A 16,931-nucleotide genomic window follows, 5' to 3' on the forward strand; every position below is an offset into this window, starting at 1 on the left:
ACCAACGGGGCATCGTACACGCCGCAGCCACCGCCACCGCCGGAGATCAGCTTTTCTTTTACACAAACACTCGCCTCCTGTTGGCTCTGCGCGTGTTTATGCGTGCATATCGGTGGAATTGATCGCCATTCACTCTTAAGCCCCCCCCCCCCCGCCACCATTCGCTGTGCATGGTCATTTAAATAGAATTAAACTCACCTGAATTAAGGAGAGGTTGGCCAGGCTGAGTCTGAACAGATAGTTCCTAGAAAATGGATGAAAACAAACTGTCAACGTTACTGAAACCGGTGATTAAGCACGATATGCAAGCGTGTGTTTTGTTTTGTCTTTGTCGTAATCTGCTCTGCCAGCGTTGTTTTTTACTGAAAAAAAGGTTAAATTTCTCACTCCAGCGCTGTCCTACCAGACAGTCTCGCCCCCTTCACCTGATGAAGGCCGCTTGTGTTGTGGCCGAAACGTCGTGAGAATATTATTGTGTTATTTTATTTTATCAATTTATTATTTTATTCTCATTCTACGTGACTTTACCGAAAGAACCAAAGAAGAAAAAAAGGTTAACTTCGGAACTAATCGGGCACCCACACTTTTACCCCACCACAAGCAGTATGCCAATTGGCTTGCCATGGTGTGACCTTTATACTGGGATAGAGGCAGAGTCAAGAAGGTAAATTGTTCAAGATTTCAACCGACCCGAAGCTGGGAGCACAGTGTGCCACCTTCCACAACTGCAGAAACCCCACTTAAATTGTCCCTACTGCCATGAGATCTCCCATCAAAATGCTGCGTAAACAGCGACGTTTAAAACGGGAGACGCTATGAGCAGGACTCCCAATATTAGTGAGGGAGTAAACTCGAGAAAAGACCACAAACAACATGTCATTTTGTAAAAAAAAAAAAAGCAGCCGTGCAACAACCACGATTGCCGTGCTACTTGCAGCATGGGCAGGCCACCCAGGGTCTCGGGGTGGGTGGTACAGCCCCGGTGTTTGGTGGTACAGCCCCGGTGTTTGGTGGTACAGCCCCGGTGACGCGTGGTGGGGTCCCGGTGACGCGTGGCGGAAAGCGCGGTGTGACGGGGCGACGAGCCTAAGGTCAGCATTACCTGGCCCCCACAATGAGCTGGGCGCGGGCAGGGTCGATCGTCAACTGGGAGTAGTTGAGGGCAGCGGGGAAGGTGAACTCGTGCAGCCACGGAGCCAGATCTGTGCACAGCAGGGGGTAACAGGGGTCAGGGCCCCGAGTGTGGGTGGGAGCAGAGCGTGTCAAAAGGGGCAAAGCACCAGCACAGAGGGCTCAAGACTCAAGTAATTATTTTTTTTACTTTTTTTACTCTAACCTCAAAAGATGCTTTGCGAGACACGTGGAGAGGTCACAATCTTGGGTAAAGAAAAGGTGGTCGTGTGTCGAGGCAGATCGTGCGGCACCAGCGATGATTCATGTTTATCCCCTCCCAAGTAAACGGAGCACAGAGTAGACACATGACCGTGATTTACATTCCTTGGATGGATTTTCTCAAAATTCCAAAAATGTGCGCCACACTTCTGACCCTACGTTTGCTTCCCACCTCCACGGACAAGGCTTGCGGTTTTGTTCTGTGTGTGTACACATTCACACACATACCCTGCCACGCGTGCTGGGCAGTGGATCATAAGGCCAAAAAAAAAACTTGAGTGCGTCATTTCCATGCGATATCTAAGTTGAACATCAGAAAGAACGCACGCACGCACGCAACCCGGCAATGCCCAGCCTCAACGGGGAGGCTCGCGGCGGAAGGAGGACTGCGCTCCGCATACTTAGAACGAGAGAAACTGTGGACAGTGGCGCTGTAAGTAAAACACAAACTGAAACAGCGAAACACATCGAGTGTTACTTTCACTTGGACATTTTTGTTTGTGCACGAAATCTGGAAGCAATCACCTACAGCTGCAAAAGCTGGTCTAAGAGAAAAAAAGAAAATACTAATTTTGATCTAACCCCCTTCCCGGAGTGTGGTAAACTGTTCCAGAGGGGCCTTTCACACCTTACGACAGCCTCCTGCTCACAACTCCTTTGGTAAGGCCGAAACAGGGCCCCTCATCCACCCCCCTGGTCTGCCACCAACATCCCACGGTATATGGGCCAAGACAAGAACAGAAACACATTATGCCCTGCTGTGCAGCGTTATGGGTAAAAGCATGCTAAACTCTGTTCTTTCCGCACATAAAAACTGTGTAATAGTCCATCGGTCTATTGGGCTTTCGAGACCAATATTACCCAGCAGCATTTGCTTCAGCATTAAAATTGGTAACACTTGGGCGAAGGCATTGTTTCCCAAGGCTCCGACGGCATCACAGGCAGCACTGGTTGTGACTTATTGCACAGATGAACATATCAAGGCTGTGCCTACACGGCAGTCAATCACCAACGTTTGATGCGTCCGTTTATTTGACGTTAAATACGTCCATGCCAAACACTGGTTCCCACTAGAATCATACACACACACACACACATGTGTGTTTGTTGATGGAATAAATAGTTTCAGCAAGGATGGGGTGCATTGGGATTTCTGGGAAAATGAAGCTTTGGCCAATAATCCTCCTGGGAAACTAGCCGGTAAACATCAGTGAGCGGAACGACTGCACGCAAAGCCGGCATCACTCCCCGCGCGCGCTTAAGCGAGGCGCAGTGGCATGGGACCCACGATCCGTGCCAAGCGCGTCCTCCCCCGCGTGACACGCGACGCTCCGAGCCGAGAAGCGACGATGACAGGAGCACGGGGGCCCCGCAGCCACCGCGGCCCAGGTCGCTTTGTGCTCTGACACGGCAGAGTGTAAACTGAGATCCCTCACTCTTGCAGCGATAGCATCAAAACGGCCGCTCCGCTCCAGCCCGCCGCAGCCGTGGCTCACTCGGCCGGCCGCCTGCCTCCGGGGCTCTCGTTTGAAATCTATGCTCCATTAATTAATGAAACGCTGCATGTGCAACCCATCACTCCCATTTAGTGGGTTTAGTGCCCAGGGCGAGGAGGTTGATTCCACGCGGGCAGCTCAAACGTGGAATCTTCCGACATTACGAAGCCACTGGAGCTGTGCACTTTCAAACCTAGATTGAAAACTCATTTCATTTAAAACTGCTTTTGCGTTTAGTTTGTTGTCCTTCCTCCTGCACCTCCGATTGGCGTGGTTGGCTGTGTACGGTGCGATAAAAGTTCAACATGCATACATACCAACAGGCACCTTTCATATGGCGCTCGCTACTGGGATGCTCGGCGCCCCCCTGGCTTGCCCCGCTCGGCGCAGCGGGGCAAGCCAGGGGGGACGAGAGGCGCTGCGTATTTACCGCATCGGGGGAAGCTGCCTCACGGCTCTATAACTATGACAGAGGACTGTCCATTTATACTGTGATTCAATTTCTCGCAGACTCAATTAAGAGTTTGCTTCTTGTTTATTTTATTATCCATTGCTTGTGGGATATTCACTTCACGTCACATGTAAGGCGTGCTCACATTGCCACTGTGCCGTCTCAGCGGTTTATCTCTCTCTCTCATTATTAAAAGTGAGTGATTGAAGATGCGTTTAAGTAGGCACTGAGTGTTTAAGATCCAGACCCCTGTCTACTCCCAGCCACTCGTCTTGCTGCCACCCCTAAAACCGTATCATTGTGTCGCGCTGGAAAGTACACTTCCATTTAAAGGGGTTGCTGCAGACCAGGGATTTACACCCACTCGGTTCCAATTCCCCTCTTATGTCTCAAGCACCGACTTAACGACCACCGCAGCACGAGCCAGATGTCCCGCCTCTCCACCCCGCGACCTCACTTTCTGCAGGCAGTTCTCACAATTAGCACTTCACACATGAGCTGGTCGGGCCAGTCTTACCGTCAGCGCTTGAGTGCCACTTGTTTATTTGCGTCAGTAAATTCCCGAAACCAGATGTCCGGGGGTACTAATACGTGCGTGTGTGCGTGCAGCAGAAGTGGCCGTGGGCTCTACTACGACTCGCTCGAGGTACGGCGAGTCTGAGAGAGCGAGGAGTCTGGCAGCAGCGATCGCACCAACGCCTCCGTTGAGCGCAGCTCGGACAGCAGCTGTGGGCCCGTTGTTGTTTTTCGCTCGGAATATAAGTAAGCCAAGTTGTTTTGCCGTGCCGCATGAACAGTTTATTTTTCGAAATAGTTCTTCCTAACAAAACAACGGCCTCTTATTAGATGCATGACGATCACAAGACAGGGCTTGTAAAGTGACTTTGTGTTCCTTTAAGCCAGACACATCCACAACGACCTCCCTTTGTGTTCATCGCCAACACAAGCGCCACCTAGTCATCTTCATGACAGTATTTATTTCCGTGCAATAATCAGAGTAGATAAAATGTTTAAAATACTCAACGTATATGTTCAAAATAAAGCCTCAGTAATCATGAACAAACGCTGCATTACAACTAAAATTGTTTCCAAGCTAATACTTTTGCAATGATCCTCCTTCAGAACAAGGAGACAGGGAAAGTATATATATAGATTTTTTTACTGACGGTTACAAATGCCATCCCAGAAAAATAAATACAATCTCCTTCCTGTCTTCTCTAAGCTATAAATCACAACCAGTGCCTACAACATTGTATTACTGCACAGCAGGTAAATATCAAAGTAGGATGATATTTTTGAATTAGAGGATAAGTAGATGTTGACATTTCAGCTGATAGGGCTTCTGGATAATTATAGTTTATAGTGGGACTTCAAAATGCTTTAAAGGATGAGTGACCATTTGAGAGAGACAGCTGTCGTAGTACACTTGAAAATAAAATTTCTGAACTTCGTTTCGTGTGAACCGAATTCCAGATAGACAAAGCATTGAGTGAATGTTGGGCAATGTTGAGTCATTGTTTGGTTAAATATTGGGACTATGTTTGGTCAATTTGGATACATTTTAGGCCAATGTTGGGCAAATCTCAGGCCAAGTTGAGTCAATACTAGGCCAATGTTCGGCAAAAAATAGGCAATGTTGAGTAAAGGTTAATTCAATTTTGGGCCAGTGCTGGGTCAAGGTACGATCAGCGTTGAGACACGTTGGGTCAACACCACCCATTTCTGTCCCAACACGAGTAATAGCCTGGGCCCGACGCAGGTGAGCGAGTGTTGGCTGGCTGACCTTGGTGTGCCGTGCGCGGGTGCTCCTTGCGCGAGCACGAGCCGTCGTGCATGTCCCCCAGCGTGACCGCCGCGGCGCCGAGCACCAGCGCCACACGCACGAACGACGTCGCCTCCACCCATCGGCACCATCGCAGGCGTGACGTTCCCAACAGCTCCATTATGGCGGCGGCGGTGGCGGTGGAAGATCTCGCACCTTACAGCCACTGCCCGAACATTGTCCGTGCCTTCGCTGCGTCCTCGCCGAGTCTGCCAGGGGCGAGGCGACGAAACGAAATGATGAAAAAAGAGTTTTCACGACAATAAGTGACGCTGAATGCCTCCGTTTGCCTAGGTTGCAGCAACCGTCCGTTGGCATTGTCGTGCACACTGAGATGTGTTTGGTGGCGTCACGGTTGAAATTACCTCACCTGGTCTAAACTCCAAATTCTTGAGCGCTATAAAAATGACACCATGACCCATGTGTGTGCCGGGGTGTCACTAACTTTTATCAGCACCGCCTCAGTGTGGCCATCACAACACAACATTAATCATTTGGCGCTGCCATGAGTTGTTTACTTGAGTTAAACATTAATCATGGGGTTGCCAGCCAGACTAGACGAAAGCTCTATATATAATATTGCCTTTGTCGCACGGATTTAGTGTTTGTGAAAACGGCATTGTGGGTGACAGATAGTCTAAAAATATGAACACTCCGATAACATAAACACAATACAATTACAATTGTGAAACATAAACATTGAAACACTGTTCGCAAGAACTCCATCAATTGTGGTGTTTTAGCGACCATTTCTCATCCCACACGCAGGGAAATGAGTAACACCACTCCACCCACCTGCAATTCCACTCCACACACAAACACACCGCCCCGACCATGTTTGCTTATGATCTCACCAGCCTCGATGACACAAAGAGGCTGCTACTGGCCTCCTAGATCGCATCCACGGCACTGTGTGCGGCGTACGGGGTTTCCCTCTTGGCCGTGTGGTGATTTCCCACAACACAATTTTGCGTCCGCTTGCTTGACAACTGCAAGTTCATGCGTGGGGGGCACAGGGGGCCTTGCACAGAGGCCGACGCCACGGAGAGAGCGTCGCTCGGCAGTGCAATGTGCATTCCAGCGGATCAAAGGCCTTGCTCCGCACGTGGGGGGCCACAGCGAGCCCCCCCCCCCCGGCCCTCGCAGAGCCTACACAACCGAAACCATTAACGCTGTTTATTTCCCCTCGCTCTCGCGCAAAGGTCTCTCACGTTCCGAGCAGATTCGCTGACAATTTAGAAGAGAAAAAAACTGAGCAAACAATTCATAGCCGGCGTGCGCGCTACGAAAATGCTGATCCTTAAGCGTTTTCGGCCAATCACAACTTACACCTAATCTAGTGGCAGAAGAACAACTTTTTTCGTTTATTTTTGTTTTTGCATGAAGCCAAGCAATATAACACGAGTCTACCCCTTCATTGCAGGTAGAAATTGACTCTCCACAAGTATTTATTGTTATTTTGCTGAGCAAGTGGTCATGGCTTACAGTTTAAAGAATTTCGCTGCGGGAATAAAGTTCTGGAATTCCACTGGGTGGGAGAGCAGTGGCTCAGCCATGAGCGAGCGACACTGTGCTATTAATCCTGCAACGGGATTTCGATTCTCAGCCATGGCTTACATCAGTGGCTCGTGGTATCCGAACTAGTCCTGCTCTGCCAACTTAATATCCACCATCCCACACTGACCAGTGTGATGTACACATTATTAATTCAACTCAATTGACCAGGTCCTCGAATTTCTACCGGGCTTCCTGCTCTGAGAGCCGGCTTGAGAGTTTGAGCCTTGGCTGGGCCTCCTGGGAGACACCCCATGGACCAGGCTGTCCCTGTGCCATCGAGCAGCTCTGCTTGCCACGAAAACTCTCGCTCGTGTCCTTGCCGGGGGGTCATTGTCTGGAAAGAGTCTTAACGAGGGGGGACTGGACCTTGCGCCTCTCTTATCAAAGCACCCCGCGCCGTAGCCTGCAGTCGGGGGTGAATGACATATGGCAAATGGCTTAGCGTGTGCTCGACTTCTCAGACCCAATGACGCATTTCGCAAAGGGCAATGACGCTCATGAGCAGAGGAACGCCATATATCTGTGAGTAAGCGTCGCCTGATCCCCTACTAGTTAGCAGACAGACAGCGCCAGTGCGGTAAATTCAACGAGAAGGCCTTGCCGATGTGACCGCAATCTGCCAGTGGCCCAGCAGCCCTGGAAATAGGGCACGGCTATAACTTGGCCACTCTCTTTGCCATGCTTTGCGAAGGGCGAACAAAGAGGAGACGCACGAATCGTTCCAGCGACCCGAGCCACAGCGACCTTTGTGTTTGGCATTTTTTGACGATAATTCCGGCAGAACTTTTGATATTGTTGAATGGGAGGCGAGGCGGCGGGGGGGGGGAAACTGTTGTTTTGATTTGTATCGTTGGTGATTGGCATGCCAGCTTGTATACTGTATATTTAACAACAGGTTTTACAAGAGAATTGATTTAAGAGGTTGCCTATGCCATTACATTAAAAAATATAACCGAGCGAAAGCTTTAGTGAAATAAATCAATTGCATGCCCCTCCTAGTACTTGCGTTAGCTATTTAGGTCAGTTCATTATTTACTGTATTGCTTGCCTTCTCAATTGTTCCTGCTTTGAGCACGGTCACAAGTTTCTCATTTAAGATGTTATCACAAGTTGTCTTATGCATCTACGTATGTGGAACTTCTTTCGCACTATACACAGCCAACTATGCTCATCGGAGGTGCGAGAATGTGTGATTCATGATGTCTTAAATGAGACCTCGGTAAAAAAAAATCGTTTTTAAAAGTCACGGCAAAGCGCTTGCACGCCACGGCCACCCCCTCTGCGATCCGCGATTCCATTTCAGAATTGGAGGCACGACACTCCCAAATTAGTTTCGGCTGCTGTTTGATGCGGTACTAGCAGTGCCCACCCAGTGGGCACCGTGCCCATGTCAATTGGGCCCTGGTGCTGGATCGAGAAGGGAGGCGAGCGTCATTTATGCCAGGCTTCCAGGCAAGCGCTCACACACAGAAGGAGCTGCTGAAGAAAATGTCCTAATGTCTCATCTTTTAGCTTCACGATTGTTTGTTCTTGAGAATGTGTGCTTCACCATATTGTAATCTTTTCTCATGTTGTTTTGCAACAACATTCGGACGTGTTTGCCGTTTTGCTGCGCTGTGGTTCTTAAAACCCAAGGCCTTCCTTGAAGAAGAGCCTTCTGCAGTAAATGAGCCCTCACTTGGCTCTCAACTCTCTCACCTACCCAAAGCTCTCAACTGCAAGGACACAAGCGGCCTGGTCGGATTAAAATGTATCCATGCAGAAATTGAGTACTCTCCCCCTAAATATTATGGGGATTCCCCAGCGACTCACACGTCCTCTAATATAAAAAAACACATTTATTTGCATTGACCGTCCAAAGATGAACCTTCCTAAGAAAGTCTGGATAAGACTGGCCAGGGAAAACAACTAATTAATTACGTAATATCTGCTACCACAGTTGTGTGCCACTGTTTGTTCCCCACTATCTAATGTCCATCTGTGATGTCCCGATCCCTGACAGTCGATCTCCCAATCCACCTCCAGGGCTCTTCACGCCAGCTGGGAGTGATTTGCCAGCGTTGGCTGCTGGGCTGCCGAGGGGGGGGGGCAAGCTATTTTTTCTGTAATTCTCCCCACAGGGTGCTCGCACAGCGAAGCATCATGAGAACCGAGCCACCACAGGCAGGAGCGGGGGTTACGTGGCTGGCTCAGAGGGATGGAGTCGAGGATGACGGGGGGGAGGGGCGGAGAATTGTGGAGGTGGAGCGCGTGGTTAGAACCGGCGAGCACCGGCGAGATTTGACGCAAATGAACTGGCGGTGAGAGAGAGAGACAGCGAGCGGGTGAGCTGGGGCGACCAGCGGAGGGTGGAGGGAGCGGGGGACAAAGTCCCAGGCCGAAAAGGGGTTCACGTAGAACATTAACTTTTGTGTCTTAAGTCAGAGGGGAATACTTGAAAAAAGACTGGCAGATAATAGCGGCTCATTTCACAACCAACATTCTGCACAAGACGCAAGGCGTCAGCAACATCTGACAAACAACTTGCTTGATGCCGTGCACACGTCACCAGCAAACGCATTCTGCCGCCTCTTGGCAACGCAATAAATATTCCACGCAAAATTTTGTTAACGGCGGTCTGCGACCCGATTTAATGACCTCCTTAACTCAGTGAGGTGTCGCCGTAAATCAATTAAGGCGGCGGTGTCGATTGGTTGCATTGTGCCAGTGCATCTGCCGTGGCCTGCCCGAGCCTTCTGCTCCACAGTGTCCAGGGCAGCAGCTGCCACCCCCCCCCCCCCCTTTCATCCGAGCGCGTCGAGTGGCGAAGTTCGGCTCCTCGCCACTCCCGTCTCTCTCATCTCTCTTGCTACGATAGCGCGCAACCATGCACCATGTGCTACTCTCGGCAAATGTTTTCATGTTTCATCGCCACCCTCTTGGTGGGTTGGGGGGGGCGGGGGTATTTAATCAAATTGTGTTCTGGAAATGTCCACCAGTGACGAAACCAAATCAGTGTAATATCAAACCACTGAACTTTAAACTAATCTTGTCCGCATATAAGTGTGCCTGAACTAGCAAAGCCGGTAATGGTGCGTGTGCAATGCATTACATGTACCGGACAATGAAGCGTGTCTGTTTTTTTTTGTTACAAATTGTGGGGATGCGTTTGTGCTTTCTAGTGAATGCCTTTTGCAAGTATCAACTCGAGTGCACCGACCTGATCGGACGGAATCTAACGGAATGTGAACAGAGAGAGGAGCCCATTCTGGAGGAAGGCTTTGGCAGGAATGTGCCGAATGAGCAGCAAATGAACCGCAAAGGGGAAAAAAATGCTCCCTCTTACAACACCCCGGCCCCTAGCTCAGCCGCAACACAGCTCCCCAGAGACACCACGATGGCTAAATCTGGACACCAGGCACTGGTTGAATTTCTCGAAAGCTTTTACACCCATGCAGGAGCGGGAGCGCCACGTAATTTTCCTTTAGCCAAACAGAGGTGTTTAATCACGCCGCGATTTGGCGTAAATTGAATATGCATTTTAATCTATGATAGCCTCTTCAGATAATGAAGTCGTTATTTCATTTTGTGTTTTGGTTATTGCTCGTCCCATCACTCGACAGCTGATGAAAAACAATTACCACCTGGAACGATTTAAGGTAGAGTCCGTGGCAACCTTGTTAAATTGTCAGCTTGACGTTCAACAGAAACAGGCAATCTTCCTGTCATGTTTTCTGTGGCGGATCTCAGCAGGCATTCGCCATGGCCCAATTTTTTGTAAACATGCCCCACAACAAGAACAACAACAGTGTCACGGTGCCACCTCGTCACCGCCATCCCGAGCCACGAGATCCGTAAAACAATCCACATGACCTCCTGGCTCACAAACCCGTGCGGCAATGCATCCTAAACCGCACGCCTATCCTGCTGTGGGGCGCGTGGATGCGGCAGGCCTGTAGTCTGGGTGATAAACGTTGCAAACAGCATAGGAGTACTTTCTTATTTTATACTTAAATTACTCATACCCAGTACTTTGTGGGGTACAGGCGCTCATACCCATTTCGAGAAATAGGTCAGGTTGATGCTGACACGACTATCCGCAAAGAGATCTTAAGTATGCGATCCACCAAATAAAACATTTGGCAGCCCTTGCCGGAGAGCGTACCCACTCGTTATTTCAGACTACGGTGAAATACCGGTGGACAGCCTGCCTGTGTGACGCTGCATGTCACTTTCCCAAAGCAACTGTACGTAAAGTATGGGAAAGGAGGCAGGCGGCAACCGCAGGTGGCATCATCCTCCAGAGATCGACCTTTGCCATCCGAGCGAGGAGAGGGAGACATGTAGCCACGCTGTCGGGAATCGTCAGACGCCGCTCTGCGCTCAGGTGTCTCAACCACCCCGGCGCCCCACCACTGGGCGTCAATCCCACGCGCCTCTCCGACGGGAAACGTCGCTCGGCCGTGCGCTCCCACCCCCGCCCTGACCCGGTCTGCCTCTCCGTCCCCGTAAACATGTACAAGCACGTGGAGGTCGCCCCTCTCTATGCTCCATTCTCTCTCGCTCTCTCTCTCTCTTATATTTATTTACTCGTTTATTGCGGCAGCGACACTATTTTTAACGCCCGCTGTTGCAATGAAAGGAGCAACATAATTCGTGACACTTTGCACCCCGCGTGGCCATGGCGCCTTTTGCCCCATTAACTCCCGACGCCCGCCACTGGAACTCTTTGACGGCGTCAGAAAAAACGCTTCTTTAAGCGTTTTACGGTCTGCCGTCGTCAGACCGAGACGCGACAAAAAAAAACACCACCACTAACTAAACTCACCCACTTCTCCTGCCTCGCCATCCCCCTAAATATACGGCCATTCCCACATGAAATAATAAGCCAATGACTCTGAATGCAACGTGTCCGAGGGTCACTCTCAGATCAGACTCACCAGGAGGGGCTCATTACTACTGTAGGTTTATCCTCGTAAATGCCCTTGGCACAGACCCCACTTTTGCTTGCGATCTCGCTGATTCACAGGCAAATCCAAAACAACACTTTGAAACGGGCTATCCGAGGGAAACGTCATTTGGACTTTTGCCAAATCCCGGTGTATACCATCAACCATTACTGCAGCAAGACGGATACGTTCACAATGGACAGAATTGAGAGGTGGGCTCTTCCAAGACACTCAGCCCCACCTCTCCCTTGGGTTCTCGTTAAACCCTGCTGGGCCATTTAATAAAGATCGGGGGGGGGGGGGGGGCCCGGGCTGCCATGATAGCGCCCTCCTCTTGGCAGCAGCAGCTCCACACGGGGGTGCAACTCTCGAGTGGAGCCTAGCGCAATAAAATGAAGTCACGCTGGTGAGCTCGCCGCCGCCTCCGAGGAGGAGACGAAACGCCTCCAGGGAGTAACGGCTGCAGTCGGGCTCTCGATTCCGTCCACATCGTCCACGATGTGTTCATCGATTGAGAACGCTCGCCAGCACGTGCGATTATTTCGCTTTGACTGCTTAAGTTTCAGCGTTTTTTTTTCTTTCTAGCAGCTGCTTCTTTTTAAGGCATCAAGAATCCAAATGTATTTTACTGCGGAGTAAATGCAAACGGACAGTGGAATCGTCGTTCATTGCAGCCCATCACAAAAACGCAACCTTATTCCTGTGAAAACTGTGACTCGAATTTAACCACTGCGGTAGTATGGAAGTGTGGGGGGAAGGGGCGTGTGGGTGTGGGGATACGCGGGGGGTGGGGCTGGGTTCAAGTATTAACATTTTAAATGCCACTGGGAAGAATGCCAATTCTTATTTTGCGTTGTTGTTTTACAGTGCAAAAACCTGCACGAAAGGAAAACAGCCTCTCACCTAAATTTTGATTTAAAGCTTTCGTGACTGCAGTAATTCATATTCTTAGTTTTTTCGGTAAAGTCACGTTGAAGAGAAACAACAAAATAACAAAATATATATAAAACAATAAAAAATTCTCACGACGTTTCGACCATAACTCAAACGGTCATCATCAGGTGTGTCGGTTTGCATAAATTTATTTTGAAAACGGCATATTTATTTATATATATAAAAATAACGTTTGCGTCACGCGCAACGATGGCAGTTTGCCAGGACTAGTCCATCTATTTTTTGAAAAGAGGAGGGGGGAGACGAAATTTGTTTTTATGTATGCTGTCTGAAAGGCACTGTAAGCGTGAACAATCAATCAAGAACTGAAATGATTTATCAAATCTTTCCAATGATTGCTAAGATAGAATCCATCTTCTCGGTTGAAATTGTCTCTGTGTTTGTATATGTGGATAGCCTCATGAACGAATCTCTCATGGAAGCCAGATGGCTTACAAAGAACCTCCGTCTTGGAAAAGTCAATGGCATGTGAGCCTACTGAATTAGAACAATGATCTGCTACGGCCGAGGTGTTGGTCCTACCGTGTTTAAGGTCTGCTTTATGTTCACGAATGCGGTCCGAGATATGGCGTTTGGTTTCTCCAATGTAACTACTACCACAGAGGCAACTTAGTTTGTAGACACCAGGGTATTGTATGTCCGGAATCACATCTTTTACAGACGGAACCAGATCACGGATTTTATGTAATGTGTTGAAACGGACCTGGATCTTGTGTTTATTCAAGATTTTGGAGATCTTTTTTGTGATCCCAGCAATGTAGGGTAAAGTGATGGTTTTGAAAGGCTCCTCAAGAGGGTTCTTCTTCATGGTTTGAGTGATAGCTTTGCGGATTGTATAGTCGGAGTAACCATTAGCCCTAAGAGCTTGGTGTACGTGCTTGAGTTCACTGCTTATGTGTTCCTGGTCGGATATGCATTGGGCTCTATGATACAGAGTCTTGATGAGAGAATTCTTCTGTGATGGATGGTGGTGGGAATCCGGTTTCAGATAAGCATCCGTATGGGTAGCTTTCCTGTAGACAGAGTGGCTCATTGAACCATCAGGTCTCTTTTTAATTAGGACATCCAAAAAAGGTATCTTGCCATCTATTTCGACTTCCATGGTAAATCTGATGGCTGGGTGTATGGAATTGATGTGGTCGAAGAATTTGTCTAGAGCAGGCCGGCCATGTGGCCAGATGACAAAAGTGTCATCCACGTACCTCTTCCATAAGGTTGGGCGCAGAGTGGCAGTCTGGATGGCGTCAGTCTCAAATTTCTCCATGAAAATGTTAGCTATAACTGGAGAAAGGGGGGAGCCCATTGGGGTGCCCTCAGTTTGTTTGTAGAAAGTTCCATTCCAAGTGAAGTATGTATTGGTTAAACAGTGTCTCACCAGGGGGGGTACCTCAGTGTTTAGTCCTTGATGAACCAAGTCTTCAATGATTGCAATGGTGTCAGGTACAGGAACCTTGGTGAATAAGGAAACTACATCAAAACTGACAAGCAGGTCGTCTGGGGACAGGGAAATACCCTTGATTGTTGATACCAAGTGAGTAGAATTTTGTACCGTAGAGGTGGTCTTTCCAGTGAAAGGACGCAGGATTTCAGACAAAAAACGAGCTAGTTTGTAGGTGGGGGAGCTGATAGTAGAGACTATGGGACGAAGAGGTGTATCAACTTTATGTATTTTTGGTAAGCCGTATAATCTTGGTGGCCTGGCAGCAGAAGGTTTCAACGAAAACTGTTTAGATTGATCAATTAATGCGGTTGAATCAGAAATTATTTTGTTGGTTTGTGTGACGAGGCTGTTGGTGGGATCTCTTTTTATTTTTGTATAACTACCATCGTCGAGTAATTCTTTAATTTTGTTGTTGTATTCTATTTTATCCATGATAACAGTAGCATTGCCTTTGTCAGCTGAGAGAACTACAATATCATTCCTCTTTTTTAATTTATATAATTCAAAACGCTCATCTTTGCTGAGGTTGCTAGCTGGCATCTTAGCGTTTTTGAGGGTTGCAGCGATTTCAGATCTTGCTACGTCTGCAGCGATGTGACCCAGGCCCCTGAGAGCAACGTCTACTTGGGCAATTATATCATTAACTGGTATGTGTTTAGGTGTGACTGCAAAGTTTAGACCTTTAGCTAAAACGGATTTCAGACCATCGGAAATAGAACTCTTACTGCGATTAATTACGACTTTATTAACGTCTAACTTTTTGGTGTGTGGGTCCGGTCTTTTGTTTAAGAGGAGGTTAAATTTGGAAATCAGGTTTTCCTTACATTTGGTCGACATAGTAGCAGCTGAAGAGGCAGTCATATTGTCTACATGTTCCCAATCCGATGTGGACATTATTGCCGTCAATGATAAGTGTGATTTGTAGAGTGTCTTGTCTAACTGATCTAGTTCTGTGCGTATAAGTCTGATTTTTTCTGAGATAAGAGCTAAGCTAGTTTTGAAAAGAATTCGTTTCGCATTTGAAGAAGTTACAGTAGCAGAGGTGAGTGTAAATGCGATTGGTATTACCCCAGAGTCGCGGCATCTCTTCAGGAAGGTGAGAGACTCGATCAGCTGAGCTTTCTTATCCCGGAGTTTGTTGAAAGATCTTAAAGTTATGTGAAAACCCTCCCCGTAGAGGCGATTAAATTTTGATTTAAAGCTTTCGTGACTGCAGTAATTCATATTCTTAGTTTTTTCGGTAAAGTCACGTTGAAGAGAAACAACAAAATAACAAAATATATATAAAACAATAAAAAATTCTCACGACGTTTCGACCATAACTCAAACGGTCATCATCAGGTGTGTCGGTTTGCATAAATTTATTTTGAAAACGGCATATTTATTTATATAAAAATAACGTTTGCGTCACGCGCAACGATGGCAGTTTGCCAGGACTAGTCCATCTATTTTTTGAAAAGAGGAGGGGGGAGACGAAATTTGTTTTTATGTATGCTGTCTGAAAGGCACTGTAAGCGTGAACAATCAATCAAGAACTGAAATGATTTATCAAATCTTTCCAATGATTGCTAAGATAGAATCCATCTTCTCGGTTGAAATTGTCTCTGTGTTTGTATATGTGGATAGCCTCATGAACGAATCTCTCATGGAAGCCAGATGGCTTACAAAGAACCTCCGTCTTGGAAAAGTCAATGGCATGTGAGCCTACTGAATTAGAACAATGATCTGCTACGGCCGAGGTGTTGGTCCTACCGTGTTTAAGGTCTGCTTTATGTTCACGAATGCGGTCCGAGATATGGCGTTTGGTTTCTCCAATGTAACTACTACCACAGAGGCAACTTAGTTTGTAGACACCAGGGTATTGTATGTCCGGAATCACATCTTTTACAGACGGAACCAGATCACGGATTTTATGTAATGTGTTGAAACGGACCTGGATCTTGTGTTTATTCAAGATTTTGGAGATCTTTTTTGTGATCCCAGCAATGTAGGGTAAAGTGATGGTTTTGAAAGGCTCCTCAAGAGGGTTCTTCTTCATGGTTTGAGTGATAGCTTTGCGGATTGTATAGTCGGAGTAACCATTAGCCCTAAGAGCTTGGTGTACGTGCTTGAGTTCACTGCTTATGTGTTCCTGGTCGGATATGCATTGGGCTCTATGATACAACGTGACTTTACCGAAAAAACTAAGAATATGAATTACTGCAGTCACGAAAGCTTTAAATCAAAATTTAATCGCCTCTATGGGGAGGGTTTTCACATAACTTTAAGATCTTTCAACAAACTCCGGGATAAGAAAGCTCAGCTGATCGAGTCTCTCACCTTCCTGAAGAGATGCCGCGACTCTGGGGTAATACCAATCGCATTTACACTCACCTCTGCTACTGTAACTTCTTCAAATGCGAAACGAATTCTTTTCAAAACTAGCTTAGCTCTTATCTCAGAAAAAATCAGACTTATACGCACAGAACTAGATCAGTTAGACAAGACACTCTACAAATCACACTTATCATTGACGGCAATAATGTCCACATCGGATTGGGAACATGTAGACAATATGACTGCCTCTTCAGCTGCTACTATGTCGACCAAATGTAAGGAAAACCTGATTTCCAAATTTAACCTCCTCTTAAACAAAAGACCGGACCCACACACCAAAAAGTTAGACGTTAATAAAGTCGTAATTAATCGCAGTAACAGTTCTATTTCCGATGGTCTGAAATCCGTTTTAGCTAAAGGTCTAAACTTTGCAGTCACACCTAAACACATACCAGTTAATGATATAATTGCCCAAGTAGACGTTGCTCTCAGGGGCCTGGGTCACATCGCTGCAGACGTAGCAAGATCTGAAATCGCTGCAACCCTCAAAAACGCTAAGATGCCAGCTAGCAAC

At 47.7% G+C, this 16,931-nt stretch overlaps 1 protein-coding gene across 1 annotated transcript in view; it reads right to left on the bottom strand.

Moving 5' to 3' along the window:
• The window catches only part of LOC116946504 (semaphorin-5A-like), a 77,021-nt gene that overhangs the window by 35,563 nt on the left and 24,527 nt on the right, over positions 1-16,931 (bottom strand). Inside the window, exons 2-4 of the mRNA XM_032961468.2 lie at positions 5,123-5,370; positions 1,103-1,202; positions 199-244 (exon numbers count right to left, since the gene is read on the bottom strand). Of these exons, the coding sequence (XP_032817359.1) occupies positions 199-244; positions 1,103-1,202; positions 5,123-5,282 (306 nt within the window). The 5' untranslated portion in view covers positions 5,283-5,370. The remainder of the gene's footprint in view (positions 1-198; positions 245-1,102; positions 1,203-5,122; positions 5,371-16,931) is intronic.

The sequence above is a fragment of the Petromyzon marinus genome, chromosome 2 (genome assembly GCF_048934315.1).
Source record: "Petromyzon marinus isolate PM22_M1 ecotype Great Lakes invasive population chromosome 2, UKy_Petmar_22M1.pri1.0, whole genome shotgun sequence".
NCBI classification, from domain to species: Eukaryota; Metazoa; Chordata; class Hyperoartia; order Petromyzontiformes; family Petromyzontidae; genus Petromyzon; species Petromyzon marinus.